Here is a 25,849-nt window from a genome sequence, read left to right as displayed (position 1 = left end):
TAAGTACACACATATAAGCACGAATCAGGGTACTGCTGTGGGCGTTTCCCTTCTTACAGATTGCATCTGAACACACCAAATCATCAGAGGAAAAGGACTTTTTTCAAAAAATACAAATCAAGTTCTTTGAATGTAGAAAAGGATAGAATTTGTGTCTACACCACATACTTTGGATACTTCGTGTGAATGGAAACCACCTAAATCAACCCTAATGAAAACATAGGCTGTAGAAATATGTCAACGACAAAGAGGCAGACAATTACAAAGGAAACAAAAAAACGAGTATGAAGTCTTAGATGGCAAAGGAAAGGTTATATCAGATAAACAAAAATGAAAAAGTTACAAAACCCGCCTTTAACTGAACTGTAGACAGACGGAGAAAAGACAGCATGAGAGACAGAGAAAAAAGAGGAGAAGAGCCCAACAAAAAGAAAGCAACGGAAAAGTGAAGAGTGACAGAAACTGAACCTGAGAGACAGAAAGTGACAGAGTGTGTGAGAGAGTGAAAGTGGGCACATTGTGCTGTGAAGGGGTCAGCCCGTCCCAGTCAGAGCAGAAAAGGAAACGCAGCTCAGATCAGCTCAGCGGCTGACAGCTCTCTGACAGGGATTAGAGGACTGCCTGTAAATAATAGGGGTTCAGACCTGGGGCAGCTCGCTCCTTTTCAAAGTACTCATTTCTCATCCATCACTCTTTCTCTGTTGTCTCTGGGGGCCGACACTGCAGTGAGTTTTGTTATTTCGAGCGATACTTTCAACAGCACGCCAGTAGCTGTGTGTTGGGTTTTTTCCATACAGCTGAAAAAGCCGCATCAAGTGGAATTCTTTTGGTCCCCATCTGCATCACCTCGAAGAGAAACATTCAAATTTCCAGGAAAATGGAAGGAAAGCAAAGAAGCAGACCGTGATGACATCACTGATTTAAAGGGAACATCTGGGGGCCAGACACAGTCCCAGGCTTAAAATAGATGCAGTAGGTGAGGTGAAGCCTACCTGTAACATCTGGGGTTAAGTGACACATCAGCAACTCTTCGGGGCCTGATTGGAAACAGTCACTCGTCAGCTTTAACACTGCAAGCAGACCTTAAGATGTGGAGTGCAGTTCAGAGTAAAGAACACAACACAAAGGTGCATATTACACTAAATGTGGAAGGCCATCAGTGTGACACTGTGATCTAAGTGATGTTGCACAAAATAAGCAGATAAAGCTAGTGTAAAATGAAATATTCAGGTGTTTCTAAAAACTCCAGATGGAATAAAAACAGATGGATCCCAAAAGGCACAGATGTGTAAAAGGCCCCCACACCCTCCTATTTAGAGGTAAGACAAACCGAAAGGACACAAAGAGACTAATGAGTAATACACACATCTAGACGTGAGAATCTTTTTGTGGATGTTGCATGTCTCTGTGGTCATTTTGAGGCTTCTTTTAAGGAGGCTTCTGTATCTATTTGTGCTCATTCCCCAGCCCTTCCTTGTAATTTGATATCTATTTACGTGTATTTTGCATTTCTTCTTCAGTGGTTTAAGCTGGTTTCTGGTGGTCTTCTTTCTCTTTGAAGTTTTTTTTATTCTAATCCCGAATCCCTCTTGTGCGGTTTAGAGTAATCATGAGTAATTATTTAGAACAATTTAGCTTTTCTGTGTTGTTGTGTCGGGTTTTTTTTAGCCTCACTGTGTTTTATTGGTCTCTTTGCATGCATTTAGAGTCCTCTTGAATCTGTGTTTTATGTTTCATCTTGTGCAACATGAAAGGTTTAACAGTCAGTCAGAGAGAAGCTCTAAACCAGTTGCCCCTTGTCTTTTTACTCCGGGGCTGTACCTGGTCCTTTTCGATAGTGCCTCTATGCTTAAAACAAAACTTGCATATGGCTCATACATGGCCTATACTGTTAGTTTAAAGAGTATAAAGAGTACTGTTAGTAAAAGATCTTTTTTTTTTTGCACAAGATGATTGTCAATGGATTGGGTCTCCCATTACTTCCACTGATACTCTTGCAGGATCTTAGAGAAGGGTTGCGTATATGGGTGTTCTGTTTAAAGACTTTAAAAGGCTGGATCTACCACTTAATATTTAAGTAAAGCAGAGTAACACAAGTGTCAGTGTCCTTACAGAGTATCTTCCAGGGACACCACGCCTTAACCACGGGGGCTGCCTGCGCTGGGAGGAGGAGGAGGAGGAGGAGGAGGAGGAGGAGGAGGAGGAGGAGGAGGAGGAGGAGGAGGCTCGGGTGAAAGCGGTGCTGAGGGAAAGAGAGGAGACTGTCAAGAGGTATGCGGGGCTCGTCCTTGCAGACCTGACGTCAGCACGGTCTCTTTAACAGACTGTCAGAAGCAGGTCCGGAATCAGACTGAGCGCCGCGCGGAGATGACAACGAGGGGACGAGGATGTAGCCCACCTGCGCAGAGCGGCGTGTCGCGCGTTTAACGAAACGAAACCAGTTCTGGACTCAATGCACGTGCGGTTCCTCACTAGTGATGAGTTTGCTCCTGTTGTGGATTCTGACAGCAGCTGGGATTCAACAGGTGGGGCTGAAGATACGTTTCTCATCCCTTTTCTAATGGAAAAGCCGCATATTTCACGCAGTTTTAGGATGTAGGTGTCAACTTTATCTTAACACCTAGAGTAGTGTGAGTTGTTTTTACCTTGATAGGCAACTATGGCAGAATTATGACGTGACTTCAATTTTACCTTTTAATCTCTACTTATCGTTGTCTATCTCTGGAGAAAAGTCATCATTGTCTTTTTTCCGTCCAAACTTGCAGGGAGATGCTGCAGCCAGCTGACACGCTGCGTGTCTGCTTGTTAGATTTTAGTGCCATCTTGTGGCTATTTAAGGTAACGCTTCCTAAATATCTTCACCTGTTTACCTCGATTTTCGAGTGACGAGTTTTTGGAAAGTATGAGCTTGGGTAAAATAAATGTGGGGGAAAAAAGTGATTTGGTTTGGATATTTAAGGGGTTATGCAATTGTTATTTAGATGTGGCAGATTCTTGGTTGTGAAATAAGACCCAAATTATCTTTTGGCTCCAAAAGAAGGTAAAAGAATAAAGTACACAATCCCAAATCCAAAAATGCTCATTGAAAAAGAACGTGCATTGATTTCAAAATTGACTTTTATTTGAATGCATTAAGAATGTATCCAATGTATTTTATGTTTTGCCTCTACAAACTAATTCAATTTGTTAATATACATAAATCTTTTTGCATTTCAGGTCTGCAATGCACTCCAAAAAAAGTTGGAATAATAAATCTTTTACCGCTTTGTAATGTTAACAACTTTTTTTAGCTCATTACCTGCCCCACTTTTTTGGAATGTGTTGCAGGTCTAAAATGCAAAACGATGATTTATGTTAATAGATTTAATTAGGCTGATGAGACAGAAAAAATATGAGTAAGAATCAAATTAAATGTAAGAATCAATTAATTTTCTGTTGTTTCCATTGGCCATGTGCCCCAACTTTTGGCCACAAGCTTCACACCTTGATTAAAGATGTCCTCTTTTTTCAAGAGATCTCCTCCTCGCTGTACAAGAGAAAATCATTGTCTGTACAAATGCTTCCACATGTTGTCGGACCCGACCACAGACTAACTGGTTAAACCCTTTTGATGACATTGGGAGCCATTCAGAGATATGATATTGAGGGCAACGATGTCATTGCAACAGTCCCTTCCTGATAAAGTGTTCTTAAATTGTGTTTCTCTGGTTAACTGAGTGCTTATTTGCTCTGACTTTTCCTGAGGGTGATTAAGCGTTTCCTAAATGAAATCCTACAGAATTTAGTCATCAAACGTAAACAGTTTCACAGCTGATGGCTGCATTAAGCCTAGGAGCAGTTTTTTTTTGTAATTAGCTCATGAGTCATCCACTTCTCTCTGATGTGCTCTCTTTTTCAGAGTAATAGTTTTGAGCTGAGCTTGTTTTTGTATAATTTTTCCTCTGTAAATTAGCTGGATGGCTGTAAATTAATTTAACTCTTCTGAGGGATGGCTTAGTGGCACAGCTGTGATTAAAACTCATTTATCATTATTAGCTTTCGATACCATACAGACTCATTATTAATATGACTGTAATTCCACTGGAGTGCCGGGAACCAGCTCAGAAAAATTACTTCGGGTGTGCTGTGCTTGAGATGATTAAGCATGTTTTCTCACAATTAACTGCAGATTAAACATGTATATATGTATGTGTACAGTATGTGTGTGTGTGTGTGTGTGTGTGTGTGTGTGTGTGTGTGTGTGTGTGTGTGTGTGTGTGTGTGTGTGTGTGTGTGTGTGTCTTATGGATCAAAAGCTCCTTACTAAAGTGTCCTGCTGCTCTGAGCATATGGTTCAAGTTTAGATTTATGACTTTACAGGAAATGTTAGACCTGCAATCAAATGGGCCATTTCTTGTCTAGACCTGGTGGTGATCATGATGGACAGGTGTCTTTTGCAGCTGCAGATCCTTCATGGTGTTAATAGCTGCAACAACAAAAAAAGTACTGTTAGTTCTTTTTTCTGAAAAGGAAATCTTAGCGTCACACTCACTGAATAATAACCCAGAGACCAATCTCTGGCATTTTCTCAGGGACACCTTGTCCTAAAAACAATTTGTACTTATTTGTACCACTTGTTGTTGGAAAATACATCTTAAATCAAAAAGACAACCTCTCTGCATTTTTGTCCAAAACTAACCCCTGAGGACTGGGCTCTTAATGCATCTCATGTGGCCTGTTGCAGTGTGAACATCTGCTTTTAAGAGCTGCAAAGCTCTTTAGTGTGCGATCTTGGCAGCACAGAGAAGCTTGTAAGAGTCAAAACACACTAAAGGAAGAGGAAATAGTGTTAAGTACATGCAGAACTGGACCCTAACATTGATTTAGTAAGATTTTCTCCGCTGGGTGTTTTTATAGTCTTAGTATTTGATCTAGTGCACAGCATGACCACATTTTACTGATCTAGTTGGCAGTGAATCGGAAGTGAACCAATAAGGGATTTGAGATTTTTCAGATCAATTACTTACCATGACGAGGTTACCAAAGAGAGCTGGATATAGAAGCAGTCAGGATTAAAGATATTAAGGGTATGAAAGATAATATCTTTCATGCTATAAACAATTTTGTTATGCACAAACACAATGAAGCAGTGGCTGCTGAAGCCTGTAGTCATAGTGGACTACAGTGCAGTTAGCAAATCACTGACATGATGTTACAGAGATTATTCATATGCATGATAGAAATGTTTTTGGCCATATTCTCAAGATTTTTTATTTCGCTTACATTCTGTCTACCTTGCTTCCTGCAGGCTTTCTCCCTGTATTCCACTGCCATGCCGCCGGCCACAGTCATCACCTCCCCACCTGAAGACCTGTACAACCGCACAAGGTACTGCAAGTGGCCCTGCGAGTGTCCAAAAGTCCCTCCCAAATGCCCACCTGGTGTGAGCCTCCTTATGGACGGTTGTGAGTGCTGCAAGGCCTGCGCCCAGCAGGTGGGAGAGGTGTGCAACGAGGCTGACACGTGTGATTACCACAAGGGACTGTACTGTGACTACAGCTCGGACATGCCTAGGTACGAAAAAGGAGTGTGTGCATGTAAGTGTCACTCAAACAACAAGTTGTTTTTGCACATTACCGGTTCATTGTCCAACATTTTTGTGACTAGATGGATTAAAGTGGATCAGCTGTCAGATGCACCGGCTGATGCTTTGCTGAATGTGATGGCATTTTAATATTTTCTTCAAACAATCAACCAATTTTTTTGCAAGTTTATAGTTTCATGAGGATATTTATGTTGTGATGCCCTGTGGCATCTTCTATATCTAAGTCAAATAAGCATAAAGAAAAACCGGAACATTAGGGGCCAGATTTACTAAACCAGGCAAATTAGCATCTGGCCGCAAATCATAGATCCGCAAACACAGTCGGAGCCAGCTAATTAAAAGTCCAAAGCAGTCTACCAGGGGCTATGGAAATCGGTGTAGATCTGCAAACAAGCAGACGTGTTTATAATGAGGGGTCTGTAACTGACCACCAGCACATGGCAGCTTGTTTATTCTTGCTGCAATACAGGCTATGTACTGTATACCTCAACCCAATTATTATTATTATTATTATTGGATCAATAGAGACGGTTTATTAAGTCTACTGATAAATATAATCCTCTACGAGTGTCATAGGACTTTAGGCTTCACTCCAACTAAATACATATTTCGATACCAAGGAAAACCTTTTGGAATCATGGAACAGCCAGCTATCATCACAGCCTGTTCTCCACAGGTCATCTGTAAAACAGTTTTTGTTCCAGGGAAGAAGGCATGCAAATATAACCCTGTTGTGCATGACTGTATCCTCAGCATTTGGTAACGTCATACTCCTCCGCATTTGGGGACGGCAACAGTAGCATTATGGAGGATGACATCCCAGCTAGCAGCACTATAGTGCATCCATCCATCAAAACAAAGCAAACAAATACAGAATAAACAAAGAACAAAACATGAGTTTCAAAAAGTTTTGGTGCAGTGGGTATTGCAAGTAGTATCTTTATCTAGTTAGCGAGTCCAGATCATATTGGAGTTCCCCTGATTAATTGAAATTAACGTGGCTTAGCAATTGAGATGTTCTGATAAAGAATTTCGGCATCTCTCCCTACTCTGTCTTCCCGACGATGTTGCGTAACACCGGTGCCCTCTCCATGCAACTGTTGTCACAACTATGTCAATCATAAATATTTTTGCAATCCGTAGTATATTGCGAGGCACAGAGCTCAGTATATCGCTCTGCATCAGTCATTTGAATCCTTAACCCATTTTGTGCTCTTCCATGAAAGCATATGCAGTAGGGCCAGGGACAAAAGAACCTATTTCCATGCCTCTGAGGCACTAACGATGCTGCACTAGAGATGTTGGCATGTTATAAACTGCTATATGTTTATAGCATAAGAAAAATAAAAAATATAAATTCTATGCCAGATTTGGCCATGTGTTGAGTGTGGGGATCTGGGCTGAGAATCTGAACTTAGAAATGGACCTGGTTTAGTTTCAGCATCCAGACTACTCAAGAAGGGCCAACTTAGGTGGATCAATCATGGATTGATGGATGGAGCATTAAGCGCCGAGTCATTCTCACTGGCCTGATGGATTTATGTCTTCAAAGCCACATACCATCTTGGCCACCTGGGTAATCCTGCATTTCTAATGACTGTGAGGATGTATCAGCAAACCAAACTTAACATTAAGACCAAATCCAAACCAGACTTTGGATTGCCTCTAGTTTTTGAACAATTGTTGTACTGTATGTTAAAAAAATCAACAAAAGGATCACAATATTTCATGTTGATCTTTAGTTTGAAAATAAGAAAACTTCAACATACCTACTCGTGAGTTCATTTGGGTCAACATTCCGCCTAAGAAAACTACTTTTATGAGATTTAAAATGTTTATGTTTTGTCAAAAAGCTTATACACTATATTGCATTGTATGCCATTGTTTGAATTATTTGGTCCACTCCTTATGATACCAGCAAGGTGAACCCTTTATAATAGATTATTCTAAGTTTCTGCATTCGCCATTGACTCTTCGCATCCTAATAACATGTGACTGCTTGTTGTCCCCCTCTGTCAGACATGGTGGGAACAGGCTGCGAGTATGACGGCGTGCTCTACCGTAACGGTCAGACCTTCAGGCCCAGCTGTAAGTACCAGTGTGTGTGCGTGAACGGTGCCATCGGTTGTGTGTCGCTGTGCACAGAGTTCCAGCCTCCCCGAGTTTGGTGCCAAAACCCACGCCGGGTAAAAGTTCGAGGACAGTGCTGCGAGCAGTGGATCTGTGATGAACCCAAGAGAGGGCGCAAGACAGCGCTGCGACATGCAGTGGAGGGTAGGGAACACAAAATGAACGTTTTCGGTGATGTCAGAGAACCAAAACTACATAGTGCTACACAATTAACCATTTAGAGCTGAATGTACAGAAATATGTTAAAGGCTGGGGAAGGGGAAGTCTCAAAGCTTTTGATAATTCTGATCATAAAACAGTGCTAATTTGTTATAAGATTTTTTAGTAGATATGACTGAATCCAATAAGTAAAGCAGAAGCAGCTGTGTTTTATTTTGGGTCTCACAAAGTAGTCGTGTGTGTCCTGTTTTTAGTCCAGGTTCATCATGAGATATATGTTAGTGTGCAGGGAGAGACCAAGCCTTTCCTGTGGAAGCCCTCACACTGTTTTTGGGTCACGTCCAGTTTCCAGTTGGTTAATGCAGCGGTGCTGTGGAGGCAAGAAAGTGAACGGAGATCCCTTTGTGTTGCAGAAAGAGAAAAATTAAATCCAGACTGTTGGGCAGACACGGTTTAGGTATCTAGATTAAAAGCAGATGCAGTGAAAAAATGTTAAAAGGGAAATAAAGACAGTGAAGAGTCGATCAGTCTGTTGAAGACTTTGATCTTCTCTGTGTCAGTCAAGTTCATTTGGTTGAATGCTTATCCTGACAATATAAAGAATTTAACTTTGAGTCAAAAATAGAATTTTGAGCATAACACATTTAATGTATGTTGTAATTTTTTCATCCAAGAATACAAACCATTCTCTTATTCCTGCCTCTCATATTCCAATTTTTTCCCTGTTTCATACCACTGGGAATATAATATTCTTTGATTTCAGGTTGCTGGTCGAAAAGAACAAGCTGATTGAGGACGTATTGACCAAACTTTCCATTGATGATACTGGAATTGCTGACTAACCTTCTATTGCACAGTGTTGCCATATGATAACAGTGATGGAAAAGGCAGTGATAGATCATCTATGTTCACTGGTATAAGTTCTGAAAAAGTATATTATTCTACTTTTATAAGACAATGCACATTACATGGCGAGGAAATCCGGTTAGCACTTTTCTTTTTCCTCCGAAAACCACCAGAACCAGAGTTGACAGAACCGATATTTTGGCAAATTGTTGGGTCATATAAATTAGTTTAGTCGTGCAAGTATTTTGTAAAAGGAAAAATACATTCTATAGTGGAAGGGATCTTTCAAATTGGACCTATTGGACTGTAACCTGCTAAAACAGCACTGTGGCTACTATGGGAATGAGGAAAAAAGTCATTTCTATTCAGAATTTGATTATTTTAGACATTTTAAAACGGTATGATTCAGTACATCTGGATTGTGAATTACTCAACGTGGTTTTAAAAGACAGACTTGTAAAAAATATTGTCCAAATTGATAGTTCATGATTATATATGCTTTACAGATGACAAACCTTGTCGGTGTCACAGTGTTAAAGAAACAAAGAAATAGAGATCAAAAGAAAAATAAGAATAGATCAAAAGGTATACTTTACAAATGTTAAATAAATGTTGCAGTTTATCAGTGTTACTGTAAGTGTGGAGGCCTTAAGGAAGAGAGGAGGACAGAGTTCAAGAAAATGAAGCCTTCATCCTGCGCCCTGGATCCCTTCCCCTCGTCACTCATAAAATCCAATTACGCTGCAATAAGCCCATTAATCACACAAATAATAAACAAGTCACTGAAATCTGGTCATGTTCCATTGCCTTTTAAAACTGCTATCATCAAACCTCTTCTGAAAAAATCCAACTTGGATCCAGACATTCTTTCCAATTACTGCCCAATTTCCCACCTCCCATTTCTGTCAAAATTGCTGGAAAAAGCTGTTGCTGCTCAGCTGCAGCTCCACCTACAACAACACTCTCTGTACGAGAAATTTCAGTCTGGTTTCCGTCCAGCTCACAGTACTGAGACCGCATTGCTGAGAGTTACCAACGATGTCCTCATGGCAGCTGACACTGGCTCTACTTCTCTCCTTGTCCTCCTTGACCTCACTGCAGCCTTTGACACTGTGGACCATAATATCCTCCTCCACCGTCTTCATGAGGAGGTCGGTCTCTGTGACACGGTTCTGGACTGGTTTAAATCCTTCCTCTCCAATAGGCTGGAATGTGTTAGTCTTGGCAACGCCAAGTCCCAGACTGTCTGTGTCTCCTGTGGTGTCCCACAAGGGTCAGTTCTAGGGCCCCTGCTATTTTCCCTTTACATGCTGCCTTTAGGTCAAATCATTAATCGGCACAACATCTCCTTCCATTGTTATGCTGACGACATACAACTTTACATTAGAACTGGAGCATCATCATCACCATCTTCACTCACTGCCCTCACTACCTGCCTGGAGGAGATAAGGACGTGGATGAATCAGAACTTTCTTCAGTTAAACTGCTCCAAAACTGAGGCCATACTGATTGGCACCCCTCACCAGGTTCAAACTTCAACTCTGACGACTATTTCTTTTTCTGGACAAGACATCTCCCTCTCCACCCCTGTTACAAATCTTGGAGTAAGAATGGACTCTCAACTTACATTTGAAAATCACATTAAGCATCTGTTTAAAACCTGCTTCTTTCATCTTCGTAATATCTCCAAAATTCGTCCATCTCTCTCTTTCTCTGATGCCGAGACTCTCGTCCATGCCTTTGTTTCCTCCAGGCTCGATTACTGCAACTCTCTGTTTGTTGGAATCCACAGAAAACACCTTCAGAAGCTTCAATACATTCAGAACGGTGCAGCCAGGGTTCTATTGAGAGCTCGGAAATCTGACCATATTACACCTATTCTCCATGATCTGCACTGGCTTCCTGTCACTTACAGAATTCAGTACAAAATTGCTCTCATCACCCATCAATGCTTAAACGGAACCTCACCAGATTATCTGAAGGACCTTCTCATTCCACATTCATCCACCAGATCTCTACGATCACAAGACTGCAACCTCCTCCACCTTCCTCGATCCAGATTAAGGACCATGGGAGATCGGGCATTCTCTGTGGCTGCCCCCCGTCTCTGGAACTCTCTCCCGGTCTATCTGAGAGCTCCGCAACCACTGGGCGACTTCAAAAGAGGCTTAAAGACTTTTCTTTTTAAGCAAGCCTATTCTGCTGCCACATGATTTTTATGATGTTGATTTTATCCCTGATTTTAGTTGTACTTTGTAGCACTTTGAGATTTTTGCTAATGAAAAGTGCATTACAAATTTGATTTATTATTATTATTATTATTTACCAGAAAAAACAAATTTGATTTATTATTATTATTATTATTATTATTTACCAGAAAAAGAGTAAAGATGAGCTTTAGATGAGTGGCATATTTTTTGTAAATATGTCATAACTTAATAAGTTAACATTAAAGTAAGTGAATGTTGTTTGAAAATAAATTTTATGCAAAATAGGACTTAATAAATGCTTGTTGGAAGAACAATAACTCACAGGGCACAAAGCTGTAAATAGTAATGAACAGTATTTTTACACATGATTTATCTGCCTCTCTTCCCTGTCTTTGCTGATCCAGCTTCCCCAGCTGAGACCAGGAGCTGGCACAAGAACTGCATTTCCCAGACTACCTCATGGAGCCCCTGCTCTAAAACCTGCGGCCGCGGCTTGTCCATGAGGGTCTCCAATGCCAATGAGCAATGTGAGCTGGTCAAAGAGTCCCGTCTCTGCAACCTGCGTCCATGTGAGGTGGATATCACCAAACACATCAAGGTAGTAAATCTGCACCTTCATCAGTCACAGGATTGCTCCATGTAAACAGAATCTTTAACTTAAAGTCTTTCTCTCCTCAGCCAGGAAAGAAGTGTCTGAATATCTACAGGGAAGATCAGTCCTCAAACTTTACCATATCAGGCTGCACCAGCAAGAAGCAGTACAGGCCCAAATACTGTGGCGTCTGCACTGACGAGCGCTGCTGCATCCCCTACAAATCCAAAACCATAGACGTGGAGTTCGAGTGTCCTAATGGGTCAGGATTCACCTGGAAGATGATGTGGATCCAGGCCTGCTTCTGCAACCTCAGCTGCAAAAATCCCAATGACATCTTTGCAGAGCTTGAGAATTACTATGGTTACCCTGAGGTCGTGAGCTAAGAAGTGCCATTCTCACAATTACCCGACATCCTTGCCTTACGTAATGCTTTGCATTTGTAATGCATGTTGTTCACAGTTGTTTTTTCTCCTATCGGGAAAACAAAATGTAAATATGAAATGTTTATATGCTTCCAGAATGGATTTATAAAGCATGGTGTGCTTTCGTGAAACTGCAAGTGAGAGATAAACTTATTATTTTACATGCTTAATTTATTCATGCAGCTTTTAACACATGTAATGTTCTTGGATTCGTCTCAGAGCAGTCTAACAACACACGTCAAGCATCAATGTATATCATGTTTGAAAAAGGAAAAAAAAAAAAAAAAAAAAACACACCACCAAAGTTAGTCTTATTTTTAGACTTATTCTTCAAATATGCAATAATGACACAATAAGAATCTGTTACAAATTTTTATTGTCATTTTTTTTAATAAATACAAACTGTTATGTCATTTTAATGCTTTTCTACAGCATTAGATGGTTTGTGCATTGCATCTTTACAAAGCTGTGTATACGCCCTCTACAGAGTAATATGTTGCTGTAGTGCAAGTAAAATACAGGTGTAGAAGGTGTCAGGTAAGTTCTATGGCTATCCTCATGTTAACATGTGGACCTCTTTCTTCACTCACCCACAACCACATAGGAGCATCACACCTACAGAGTGAACAATTCCATGGCACATTTTTGGTTCCATTGTGCTTGATTGCATAGAAATAATCATAACGGGGGGGGGGGGGGGGGGAGTCTGAAGTCAGCTTCCCTTGATTAAGCATGGGATGGAAAAGCTTTTTAATTTTCATTTCAGAGTTTTGATTAATTACAAAGCACAATCTCAATGGAATGTCCTAAAAACCATCACCCAACTCAACACAATTCAATTTCATTTGGAGGAGGTGGGAGGGCGTAAAATCCTTAGATAACAGACATAGGCAGGATGCATATTTACAGAATATTCACGATGTCCGTCCCTTAATTTGCAAAGTTACAAAAGCAATTTGAAGCAAAACAGTCATTTTTGTTTATCCAAGTACCTTCCATTTCCCTCTACCTGCATCTAGACATCTGCTCCTACACTAACAATAACACTTCAGACATGGAAAATAAAAGAATAAATGATCAATTACAGTGAGAAAAAGACATTTACAGTCGGGTATATTTGAGAAAGCTGTGTCAATATTGTAAAAATGGATAAAAACAGTCTGAAAAAGCTGAAATTATTATTTTTTTAATGCATGAGATATGTTAGAAGCTGATGTAGTCTTAGCCACAGCTTTCTCCGACATTCTCCACTTCGGTGTCTCTAAATGCTGCGCTGCGTCTAATTACTCTCCCATTTGACTAAACGGTTCCAATATATGTAAATCCCTGAATAGAAAAAAAAAAAAGAAAAGAAAATCATGCACACACCTAACCTTAACCCAAAGAGATTTTTTTTTTCTTTTTAGAAATTCAGACATCTCTGTTGCACTGAAATGTGTACAGCTGAGAGTCCATTGTGCGTTTTTATAATTCCAGGTATCCCAACTTAGTGTCTCTCTGCATTACGGGTGTATGTGCGTTAGGAATGTGTTTCTATATGAATTAGAGGCAACGCAGCACAACATGAAAGAGGCTTGAGTGTCTGGCTAGCGGCACGTCACTTAGCAGGACACTTCGGTGGACTTGGGCCCCGACTGGTCCACATTGTTGTTGCCTGTGCCGTCCGTGGAGCTGTCCATGTGAGAGCGCCCGTGCTGGTTGTCAGTCGTGTGGCTGCGGCTGCGGCTGCCCTCGTTGGTGTGTGAGCGGGAGCGGTTTCCCTCGTTGGTGTGCGAGCGGGAGCGGTTTCCCTCGTTGGTGTGCGAGCGGGAGCGGTTTCCCTCAAAGGAGGTGACGCTGGAGCCAGAGGCAGTGCGGGAGCGGACCAGACGGGTCATACTGGCAGCAGGCACTGGGGGGGAAAGGGGAGAATCGATCAGTGATTCTGATTCTAGGGCAGACAATTATGTTTTACACCACATTAATCTGACGGTTACTTTGCAGATACTTATGAGTATTTAAAAAATAAAAGAAAATAAAAGAAAAAACACTCAATAGTAAACACAAAAGCTAAAAATCATCTCCACTTGAAGAATTTTAAACAATTTTAGAATTTTGTTAATGTATTGATGCACTAATAAAGATTATCAAATGAAAGGATACACCTTTGATGAGGCGATATGATGAGGTGGATATTCTTATTTCATACTCCCAAAACAAAGTGAGTATGCCTGCCTGCCTGCCCCCCCTCCTCCTCCTCTCCTTTCACACATGCAAATCATCTGACAACCACTAATATATAATAGAGGTGAACTCTAAAATAAATCAAAGGAAAAATAAATAAATAAAAAATAGCTCCATCTTCTGGAGCTTCAAATGACTGGTTTAGCCTCTCTAGCCGACGGATAGGAAATCAGTAAATGCAATATTTTTACCACACTTTGCTGCAACCTCTTGTGTACTTTTACTGCAAAATACACTTCATTGCCCTATTCCTAGTTTTACTAAAAATATTCGATTACTTCTTCAACCCCTGGGTGGGAGAATAAAATGACCTGCAAGAACAAAGTTCATCATCTTGCCACAAGGTGGCAGAAAACTCTTTAGAGTGAAGCCTTCAAAACACTTGTGGCATCTGATATCTGCAATGCAATGTCTTGCACAATTGAGAGTATCTTGAGTACTTACTGTATCCCATGCCCTGAATGAAGTACTTGAAAGCCTCAGTCAGTTTGGCGGGCTGCAGGGAGAAGCACAAAGCGACATAATCACCCTCTTGTCACTGATAAACACTCCTGTTTACACAACATTGACAAGCGCCGTCTCTCATCCAGCAGCTTACTACCGATGGCTATGAGATAGAGATATGACAGCTGCTGCAAACAGGTGCTGCTCAGAGCGGAGGATTACAACCCGACAACTGTGGTCCATGTCTGCTTCTTGTTAATGCTCTTAAGTGCCACCATTTTACACTATCCACCCCTCCCACCTGGCTATCTGTGCTGACTATCCATCCGTGTCACCACCCTGCTCTGCAACATTAACATCTCCATCTACCAAAAAGACATACACACCTGGTCAACCTGGGGCATGCCACCACAGTCAGCCATCTGGAGAGGGCACAGTAAACAGAAGAACGCATTAGAGAGTTGCTATGGCAGTGAACGCATACCATTACCTGACAATCATACACAACATGTTTTGTTTGAACACCTTGGCCCCGCTACACCCAATGTTTTCCCCCTCTAAACCCTGAACAGTCAGTCCAACAGCCATTTGGTTTCAGTTGCTGGCAAAAAAAAAGGTTGCCTAAGGCAAACAGAAGTAGGTCAGATGCTGCGCATCGCACAGGCGACTTGCGTATGCATAGACATGTCCAGCTGCCATAGTTCTGGTTAATATGTCACCAGGTAAATGCTGAGCCACTGAAAAGCTTATCAGCTGAAGCTTTTCCATCAAGGCTATTATAATTGGAACATCAATGCAGGGGGGTTGCAGAGGGTAGGAAAGTGGCCCCTCACCTTGAGCAGGGTAGTCTTTGTTGGGTCCAGCTTGGTGTTGCACTCAACCTATAGGTAAAACCATACAAGTCTGTTAGTATTTTACAATGTGATCATATTGAAACACACACAGATCCACCATTCAAGCTGAATTCAACAGAAAGGTTTAAATTGATCCCTTACACATACAACAAATCAGGAATGTTGAAAGATTTGAGACCCGACCCGAGCTAAAAGTAGTAGCTGCCTCACAAATCACTTAACCTTAATGGATTAATTCTAATCTGATTCACTTGATACCCCTGCACCCCCACTTCTTTCCTAATCGCCCCGTCCTCCTGCCCAAGACCCGTTTAACCGTTTTCTTTGACACATACAATCTTGTACATCTTGGGCTTTAAACGGATGACTAAAGTGAATGGAAAGCACGTCTAGCACCGTTAACAGTAATGGGAAGTACACGCATTAGCATTAAGGTCTTGTTTTAATGAGGGTGTGAACTGCCTAAACTCACCACAGCATCCACAGCAGGAGAATTGTCACCGACTACCAGCAGAGAAGGGCACCTAGGTTAGGGAAACACATGCAGTCATACATTAGGGCTGATCATATGTTTGAAATTAATTTGCCAGCTTAATAACCATGATACTGCTTGAACTCACTTGAGGGTTCTGACATTGTGTCCAGGGACTGGCCTCTCAATTTCCAGATCCCTCCGACTGTGGAGAAACAATTCCATTACCTCTTAAACAAATCCCCAATTTCTCTTTATAATTTTTGGTATCTTAGGATTCTTAGATTGTGCGTGGGTCCCAACTTTATTGGCTTACCTTTCGTAGGACTTGACAAAGAGATGCAGGTTAAACTGGTTCATCTCTTTCAGGATGTGGTGACGGTAAGTACTGATTAAATCGTGGTTGTTGTGGATCTCCTCCTGTGGTGGCCAAAACCAAAATATGTCAAACTCAACCAAATCTTAGTTCTTGCTACCCAAGACTGTGGTAAGGATTTGTTGAGGCAGAACTTTAATCCGTACCTTTCCAAAGAGGTGGGTGATAATCATGTCGGGCATGGCATGGGTCCAGCCGCTGATCTGAAATTAGAGGCGTGTTACGTTTAGTCACGTACATCCCGGTTCAAATTCATGTTTTGGTAAGCTTTGAATGTTCAAAATTCAAAGCCAACCATTTTTTTCTTGTTTTGGACAACTAAGTGTGTGTGAGAGTGTGTGCATTGTTACCTTGTGTGCAGCCCAGTCCATCCATCCCTCAGCACATGGGTTGATGTTGATGAGCATCAGCCCCTCTACCATGTTTGGGTAGTCCAGCTAAAAATAAAAAAAATAAAAAAAATGCAATTGAGAATGTAATTCTGGCTATTAATATTTTGGCATCTTCACTGCTCCTGGGTCATTATTTGAATAAATTGTATCTAATATTTAAATCCTATATTTTACGTGATTTTCTGCCAATCTCAGTCAAAATCAGTTCCCCCTCTTTCATTTCAGATATCCACAGTGAATGTTTGATGAATAATGCAGAGACAGAGAAGGCTGCAGCAAGGAGTTAAAAGCTGCATCTCCACCAGCCTTGTATCAACAAAGGGAGACATCCTATTGAGCACATTGTTTGTGTTGAGCTGATGTGGTACATTCTTCAGGCTCAGTAGGATCAAGCAATAAGCAGAGCTTCATTACCAAAATGAGCAAGAAGTAGAAGCACTTATCCCATATTTATTAAAACTCAGGTGTGAACTTACAGCAAATCTGGTCAGGATGTAGGCCCCAGCTCCAGAACCCATGCCAATGACACTCTTCAGGCTGCAGTGCACAAAGATACATGGATACTGTTAAAACAACCGGTTAGGAAATATCTTAAATACAACAGGGAGCTGTGAATGTGAAAACTGCAGCTCGACTTACCCAAAGTGCTTCAGCACCAGTGGGAGCGTCTCAGACAGCTGGTCCATAGAAGGGTACTCGTATCTGGAAAAACAAATTGTTATTGTGTTATCACATGTTACAAACTTATTGCCAACATGTGGCTCCTGATCGTCAGCATGTAACTGCCATCTGTGTTTCTGTTTTCACATTACAGTAACGAAGCCTTAAAATGAGTCCCTCCACACACACAAAGGTTTAAGCTGACCAAGATAAACACCTGTCCCAACAACACGCTTGTCAAATTAGGTCAACTTACGAACACCCACGAAATGATTTACCTGTCACGTCAAAGGTTGCAGACTGCTCGACACGCATCAAGTGTCTGTATGAGTAAGTGTGTGTGTTTGTCGTTTTCCTCACCCAGTAGAAAAGGTGTTCGCTCCTTCATGCTGCCCTAGGGCGTCAACATGACACACGGCAAAGTGCTGCATGATTTCCGACATGTCCTCATGGTTGAAGAGAGTGTCCCAGCAAGTTTTGTCTAAGGAAAAAAAACAAGAGGATAAAGTGTTCAAGTGTAAGATGAAGAAACCACCTCAAATAACCTGAAAGCACGAGATTTGGAGGGTTTACTCCTGTATAAAGAGCAGGTGTTGTGTCCCGCCTCCTTGCAAGAATGCAGTCCTAACATAATCAGTACCTATTGAGGAGTTTAGCTGCTGTAGTTAGCTCTGTGAGCATGATCTGTTAGCACATAGTACAGTCATTCAAAACACCCCAGGCTTTAGGCACAAACAACAGATGTTTCACCCAGATTGAGCTGAATAAAGAGCAGGGCTTACAGTTCAGTCCAATGTCATGGAAGGTGAGGATGACTGGTCTGTCCCCTTTGGGAGCTCCCTTCATTGTGCAGTGAATCCTTCCGTGAGGAGTCTCCACATTGTGCTCCTACAGATGCAAAACGTTGAACAGTTTTTCAAAAAAAAGTGCCATTGCATATTAATACTGCAACATTGTAACAATTAAAAAAAAAATAATAATTTTCTTAGAAATACCGACTGCATAAAAATGGTCAGATAAGAGGATTGTTCAAGCATTCGATTTTTTTCTAGCTGCTTTTAAGGAAAACTTTAAGACGAACCCGCACGTAAAAATCAAATCCATTCTCCCCAAAAAGCCACAAAAAACAACAACTTCAATGCTTCGTTTAGCACCTATGCAACAGCTTGAACTGCAGAGGCAGCATAATCCCCTAAAAAAAAAAAAAAAAAAAAAAAAAAAAAAAAAAAAAAAAAAAAAAAAAAACTCTTCACAGAAAACTACAGAGTGCAAACATTTAAAAAAAAAAAAAAAAAAAAAACCCTAACGTCGACTCACGCTGACTTCAATCTCAGCAACAATCATTTCCACATCAGAATCTTCCAGAACCATGTTTGCAAGAGACGAGTTGCACACCGCTGAAAACTGTGGTCACTGTGGCTCTCTGAGCTATAGATCCAACACTTAGTAAGCCGCTGAAGTTGTTCAGCCCTGTGCAGAGAGCTGCATTTTATACCCCCTTTGCTTACTAGTTGGCCTAAGCTCCCCAGCCTCCCAGGGTGCCTTGCAGGCTGGTCAAAACAAGCTAATTCTAGATGAAGAGATCCCTAAATTGGATCAGCCAATATCAGATGGGAGGGGCATTATTAAGTTAGTGTGTATGATCAGTGGTAAAGCATGATGAATAAACAACAACAAGGCCGCAGCCATTATTCAGCAAAACGTAGGAATAGTTTCAAGGCTAGAATTAACACCATTACAAAAAGAAAAGAAAACTTTACTGCATTTTATTGTCTTAAGACTCAAAAGACTTACAAAAGGCTTTTTTTGATGAGGCATTTCCTCAAATTACCTCTGCACAGTCAGCAAAAATGGGCCTGCATAAACTGAGGCAATCTAAAAGGAATATTTCTTTTAGAAAACAAATTCTTCTTGAAAGTTTAATTTGTTTTTATTTTTTATAAATGAGTTTGTGGTTACAGATACCAAGCAAATCTGAATGAATAATCTTATCCCTGAAATTATAACGGTTGTGCCACAGTGATTTGACCTCTCGGTCGAGTGTGGAAAGTGACCTTATTGGTGGTTTGTTTTCCATCCTGTTTTGACTGCAGCATTAACCGGGATGTGCTTTAGAGGGATCATCCAAGGAAGTGTAAAACCCATTTACTGGCTGAAACTAACAGGATTCACCACCCGCCCTCCACCTTTGCAAGGCACACTTGGGCACGTAGGCTATGCCAGCGAGATAATCCTCCAACACGCGTGTGCACAATTGCACGCGCGTCTGTGCACTTGCAAATACAGACACATCTATCAAACTAGCATTAAATGCATTTTCGTGACAGCCTTAGAAGAAATGTACTCGGTGTCTTTGCCACGAGCAAACACCCCAGTTTTGTCCCACTCAACTAATCCTTTGTCACCAATTATTACGATCCAAGCCACCACAGATCCATGCCCTGGTTACTTCAGGTAATCCAACCAATAGGTGTCAATACAAAGTACACCAGAGGAATTCAGTGTGGAGGAATTTCCTTCTACGGGGGGTATCCCCATGCAGGTTTTTTTTTTTTTTTTTAAGCGTCTCATAGTGGAGGTCATAGTGGAGAGGCTAAGAGTGTGATGACTTGGCGTCTAGCAAGTGAAAGAAATGCTGAAGAGGCCCCCCTCTCCAATTATAGGGAAAAGACCTTGAATTATCTGAATTCCTTCACCCTTCTGTAACTGAGGGGAGGTGTGATGCCTTGGCCATAATGGCAAGTGCAAAAATAGACATGTTGACCAGTAAATTAGTGTAAGACATGACCTGCCATTGAACAACCTTCAGAACTGGGTGAGAACATGGAGTAAAATTGTATGGTCCATTCTGTTCTTAATAACCGAGCTGGTTGGATGCAAGAAATAAGTCTGCACAAGACGTGCGAGTCTCCTGAGAGTCCTTCAAGCACGGGTTAACCTCCTCTCATTTGATACATGTCACAGTCGGGAGGCAGATACCCCTTCCCCCAATCAAATGTCACGACAGATGACCAATAACCAGCTCTGACCCCACAGCCTGGTGTGATAAAAATAAATTTTAAAGACTGGAGAAGGAAAACAAGAACTTAAACACTGACTGAACTTTCATGTTTACCCCAAAAACCAGATGGATTCTCTTTAGCACGAAGATGTTTTCTGCCGTGTGTTTATACAGAGGTTTATCACTTCCAGTAGATGACTGAATTAGCGGGGCCTGGATTATATTTCCGTCTTAATAAAAAAGATAAATAAATAAGTGAATGAGAAGTCTTCACCACGATAGATGAGACTCCACAACAGCAATGGTAATGAGTGGCTGAGAATTTATTTTTTTCTTAAATAAGCCACTATATGGTAATAGAAAAAAAAGTAACACTATAATACAAAGTAAACCTGTGTATGAATACAACCTGTATCGTATGTCGCATGCAAGTAAGGTTACAGCACGTGGTGATAATAACACAGGACCTCATTTCTGTGAATTTGTGCGTCTGAAACCATACCTTGACAACGAGCTGCTGCACTGCCTCTCTCAGACCCTAAAAGAAGAGAACAGTAATGAATACATAAACCTAATGCAATTACAGGAAATAATTTAATAAACTGAGGGCTTCCCCCTGCCCCTGAATACTGCTACACATTCATATTAGCACAGTTTCAACTGCATCGATAGCAAAAAAAAAGCCTGCAATTGAAGAATTTTATTTTCAGCATCAAGTCTTTCTTATAATTAATGTGGTAATTTGGTGCAGAATCCCGTTTTTACAGCCTTATTTAATAAACCACTCCACTCATAGGTCACATTTTTTTTTTTTTTTGCCAAAACGAAGTGGCTTGGTGCTTTTCAAACATACATACCGGCAATTCCCTGTCAACAAGCAGGGGTTTGGACTCAACAACTTGGATGTCATCCATTTCAGAGAGATGCAGAGTCTGGAAGGCAAAGAAAACAATAATTAGTCAGACTTGTTTTAAAAAATAAATAAATAAATTTTTTTTTAAAATGTTGCGCTCAGAGAATGCAAGCAGTAACTTTGAGTTTGGTTAAACAGCTGGCTTTATCAATATTCCAGAAAAGCATAAAGTATGGTTCTTTGAAATGATATCGTTGAGTATCAAATGTCGTTTCAAAAAGGGAGTGTTAGCAGACTTTAGATAGCAGAGCTTCAGACAATAAGAGCTTGAACTGAACTTGAATGCTGGGTGTGTTTCTTATCTGCACTCCCATTTAAAGCGTCAGGTTAAAAAGGACATAAAAACCATGCAAGGTCCAGCAGGTGTGATCTGCAGGACCATGCTGGTCATGTAAAAGATCCACGCTAGAGAACTGTACATATCAGAGAGACAGCCCAACTGGACAGACAGAACACAGGGCAGCTGCCAGAATTTAAAAAAAAAAAAAAAAAAAAAAAAAAAAAAAGGAGGCCTAGTAGAGAGGAAAACGGAAAATTAGAGATCCGACTGTTGTCACGCCTCTGAAACCTGGTCAAAGTTGAAGATAAGGCACTCAAGCCTAACGCATAAGCACAGTTTAGTGTGACCATGTCAAGAGAGGGAAAGGAATAGATAAAGAGGAAGATCAAGCAAAACCAGAAGGAGAATAAAAAAAAAAAATAAAAAAAAAAGGAAGCCAAGCTATGGGGATCATACTGCTTTGTCAGATTAGAGTATGGGGACTGAGACTGTGACTGAATGCAAATTAAATTAGCGGGTTAAGAGGGCCTTTTGTCCACAGGCCTGGCGGCTCGAGAGCCAGGGGCTTGCCTGACAGAGACACACATCCTTATACACAAGAAACAACGGATACACTGGTTCCCAGCAAAACATTCCCAGTCTCTTTTCAGTCCCCGCTCGCTTTCGAGCTCTGTGCATTCTGCAACTTTTCCCCATTTATCTTGGATCCAAGTCCCTAGGTTTGCTCTTTCCAGGCTTTCACTACGTGTTCTGTGCTCCAAGCCTTTCCCCATTGGTCTTTGTATACAGCCACAGCAGAAATTCATCAACCTCCAAATATGCTGAGTTTGTCAGAGCAAGATGGTCATTTAGAGGAAGTGATCCATTAGGCTTTAACAAAGGTTGTCCGGCAGAATACGCCCCCACCACACACCAACATGTGCACACATGCCCCCTTTGACTGAGGAGAGCGAGTCCAGCGCCAGCCAGATCTCACAATGGTGCAGAGGAAGAGGAGTATCAAACAACAGGTTCATTTGTCTGCGCTCTAAAACATGGCCACTGCTGCACTGCAGGAGCTTTGTTGAAGGGGGCAAGAGATCAGCCCCCGCTGAGATTCCACAGCCACGTGAGAAAAGTCATGTTTATGATCACATTGAAAGAAAGAAAACAACTGTTCGGGCTAATTTCGTTGATAAAGCACAAGAAAAAGAACTGTCAACTAAAAAACAAACAGTTAGATCCTTAAGGAAATTAACCTAAATCAAAAAGAGAAGTGCAGACCTCCTCTGCAGTTGGCAACCATCTCCACCTGTTACCATGTTGGCAGCAGAGTCTGGGTGAGAAATGTAGGTCACCTGCTGTTTACACCTACAGTGCGTTTCTCGCTGTGCTGAGCTGAACTTATGTTTATGTCCCAGTTTACTCCCCAGAGGCTCCTATCTCAAGAAAACGAGAGGCACACAAGAGGCTCAAATTCAGATATTGATTTTATAGATGTCAAATAATTTGCACTGAAAAAAGAAAAACACAAGTCCAAAAAGCCTTGTCGACTTTTTTATTTTTTCCTTTCAGAAAATAATTATGTTTGCAACTTTCCAAATGTATGAAACCATTTCAAAATGGGAAAGTATTGTTTCTGCAGAGTAAGTTTTTTTTCTCACAGGGATTATGTGTCAGTTCTGCAGCAGAATGTTTTCCTTCAACAGATCATGGTGAACTGGAATCATTGGAAACGGTCGCATATTCTCCATTGCCAAGACAAACTTGTTCAAAAATGCAAATTTGCGACTGGAACATGTAGGATTTTGCTCAGATGACAGCATGCTGAATGGAGGATGGGAGGGAAAAAAAACACAAAAAAATAAAAACAAAACAGAATTGGTCTTGCAGAACCGAGACCATGTTACGTAAGCATGAAGAGAAAATAGGAGAGTATACGTTTGGGAGGACCTAAAATGTACAGCTCAAAAAAAAAGGAAGAGAAAAAATAAAAAATAATAATAGAAAAAATAAATAAATCTGATTCATGACAAAGACAACAAACTCAGCCACACTTGTTGATGCTGTAAGCCTCTACTTGATTGTCTTTTTCAAACTCTGACAACAAGCACCAGCCTCATGATCCCTGAAAAGTGAAATTTTTGGAAAGAAAAGTGACACCTGACAGCGAGATTAAGAGATTTAAGCCTCACAGGTAAAACAACGAACAGCTGTTCAGGCCCACATAACACATTGGTGCTAGTTTTCCACTGTATCCCAAAGACTGCTCTAAGCCAGGGAATTTAACTCAAACTCTTTGTTTGCTGGAAGATAAGCATATGTACCGATTAGATTTGGACAGTGAGACACAATTTTAGAGAGCCCACTATCAAGACCGGGCGACTCTTCTTCGAATGCCTACGTGTAGTTTTAAATACTCTAACTCGACGCTTCCATCTGCAGAAACAATGATTGCTTCTCTAATCTTTGGGATCTCACATAATCTGTCAAATCCCTGATTCTGAAATATCAGCAAGGCAACAGCAGGAATGGATTAAGATGTCAATGACCTACATTTGCAGGGAGTAAAATGTATTTATCATATTCGAGTCTTCAGTGAAATGAGAGGTTAAGAAAAAAATGGTGTGTGTGTATAAATGCGGGGGAGTTGGGAAGGGGGGTGTCTACAACAGGGTATTCATTAGCAGTAAGAAAGATATGCAATCAGCATGATGGCTCGCTGTTGTTTATAGTGACATGAATCCTCCTGGATCACCCACAGCACAGAAGACCTGAGATCAGATTGGTAATCTTTCACACTGAGGAGCGGATCAATGTCAACATTTGAATTAGCTGGCTATCTGACAGGAAGCAGGGTGTTTTGACAGGGAAAGCTTTGCTTTTTTGGTAGATTGAAAAATTCATGGGGGGGGGGGGCGAAGAAAAAAAAATGTCACATTTTTATTTGCCAAGTTAGAAGCGCCTCCCAACTCCCCTCCCCCATCCCCGAGCCCTCATGTATTTTTTTGTTTATTATCTTTTAATATGAGGCCTATAAAGTAAAGATGATTTGTTCTTCAGCCGTAGGGCTAATATTATTTGGTCGTTAAACAAATAGAAACTTCATGATTATTTTGGAGCGTCTGCGCGTGCCTCCAGTGACACGTGTGAAAAGCATGTCGTCCCTCCTGCACATGAGTGCGCTTTTCTTTGGTTTAAAAATGCTTTGTGCAGAAATTCATACATGTCATAGCTTAAATATGCTTTACCGAAAGCCCCAATAATGCTAATAATAAAAAAAAAAACGTACTGTGCACAATTTTGAAAAAAAATAATTAAAAAAAAGTTCATCTTCACATTAAGGAAGACGAAAGCATCCCCTATTTTGTTCTTGTTCGTGTAGAAATGAATTCCAGAGAGTTCCGCAGCCAAAAGAGAACAACAACGTGCTCAGACTTGCAGCTTTCCCGACTGAGTAAGCGCCCAGTTCCCTTTAACATGATAATACAAATAAATATGGTGTGTGGAGGACAAGCCTACCTGTTGCTCTAGCTGCTGATTGTCCTGAGTGGCAAACCCCACAAAAAGTCCACAATAATTTTCTTTTCCTCTCCTTTGGATCAGCACAAACTGTTGTCGTGACAAAGGCGTCGATTTGTTTATAACGTGAAGCCCAAAGCGGATGTATGAGGGAATTTTATAAAGCCTGGGGAGAGGGGGGCGTGGAGCCCAGCCCACTTTCTTCCACTGCTGTCTCTATTGGGCCACAGCAGCTGTGCGATTACTACTCTTTCCAGCGGTTGCAAGATGAGGAAGCCAAGGAGAACACTGGAATACATAACTCCCACTTCACTTATCTGCTTCTCTCTCATACTTACTGTAACTCTCACTTTTGGTTTCCTAATTTCAGAAATCACTTTTGGAATTATTGGGCATTCCATTTCCCCGTGCAATTTAGCTGTTGTTTTCAGATAGAATATCACATTTCACTGATCTCTATCACCCGATTCTGTGTATTCTCACTATGCCCTCATTGCACATTCAGTGCTTTCACAAGGGACAGTTTGCTTTGATGGTGAGGTGCGATTGGCGTGAATATTGATCCATTCTCGCAGTTGCAACAGCTGACACAATTCCAAATGTGTTTGAGCCATTGGATAAGGAATGCAGCCAGGCTAGCAACCTTGATTTGAGGCCAAGGTGAGAGTCTGTACAAAGGGAAGCCCTTCCCTTACCTCAGACCATATGCCTTTCCTTGACAGCACACTGGTACTGTCTCATTAAAGCTGGCTTGTAACGCAGAAGCAATACAAATTAAAGAGCAGAA

General features: G+C 41.1%; 2 protein-coding genes across 3 annotated transcripts; one reads left to right on the top strand and one right to left on the bottom strand.

Moving 5' to 3' along the window:
* The first annotated feature begins 2,242 nt into the window (after positions 1-2,242).
* Positions 2,243-12,365, top strand: ccn4a (cellular communication network factor 4a). Of its 2 annotated transcripts, none has more exons than XM_075449754.1 (5): positions 2,243-2,525; positions 5,288-5,576; positions 7,604-7,858; positions 11,334-11,527; positions 11,608-12,365. In XM_075449754.1, the coding sequence occupies exons 1-5, from the start codon at positions 2,478-2,480 to the stop codon at positions 11,905-11,907; spliced, it is 1,086 nt and encodes a 361-aa protein (XP_075305869.1). In that variant the 5' UTR covers positions 2,243-2,477; the 3' UTR covers positions 11,908-12,365. The 2 variants fall into 2 exon arrangements, with proteins under 2 accessions (XP_075305869.1, XP_075305868.1); XM_075449753.1 differs by lacking the exon at positions 2,243-2,525 and adding an exon at positions 2,768-2,838.
* ndrg1a (N-myc downstream regulated 1a) lies at positions 12,202-25,204 on the bottom strand. Its single transcript, XM_075449752.1, has 16 exons — positions 25,063-25,204; positions 21,226-21,300; positions 20,871-20,906; positions 18,150-18,255; positions 17,728-17,848; positions 17,347-17,409; positions 17,184-17,244; positions 16,666-16,752; positions 16,462-16,518; positions 16,256-16,359; positions 16,088-16,144; positions 15,940-15,991; positions 15,447-15,494; positions 15,000-15,035; positions 14,614-14,665; positions 12,202-13,837 (listed from the first exon to the last, which is right to left on the bottom strand). The coding sequence occupies exons 2-16, from the start codon at positions 21,280-21,282 to the stop codon at positions 13,548-13,550; spliced, it is 1,227 nt and encodes a 408-aa protein (XP_075305867.1). The 5' UTR covers positions 21,283-21,300; positions 25,063-25,204; the 3' UTR covers positions 12,202-13,547.
* Between the last annotated feature and the right edge of the window lie 645 nt (positions 25,205-25,849).

The sequence above is a fragment of the Odontesthes bonariensis genome, chromosome 18 (genome assembly GCF_027942865.1).
Source record: "Odontesthes bonariensis isolate fOdoBon6 chromosome 18, fOdoBon6.hap1, whole genome shotgun sequence".
NCBI classification, from domain to species: Eukaryota; Metazoa; Chordata; class Actinopteri; order Atheriniformes; family Atherinopsidae; genus Odontesthes; species Odontesthes bonariensis.
Note: the sequence above shows the minus strand (reverse complement) of the source record. Positions and strands in the feature narration are given on the sequence as shown.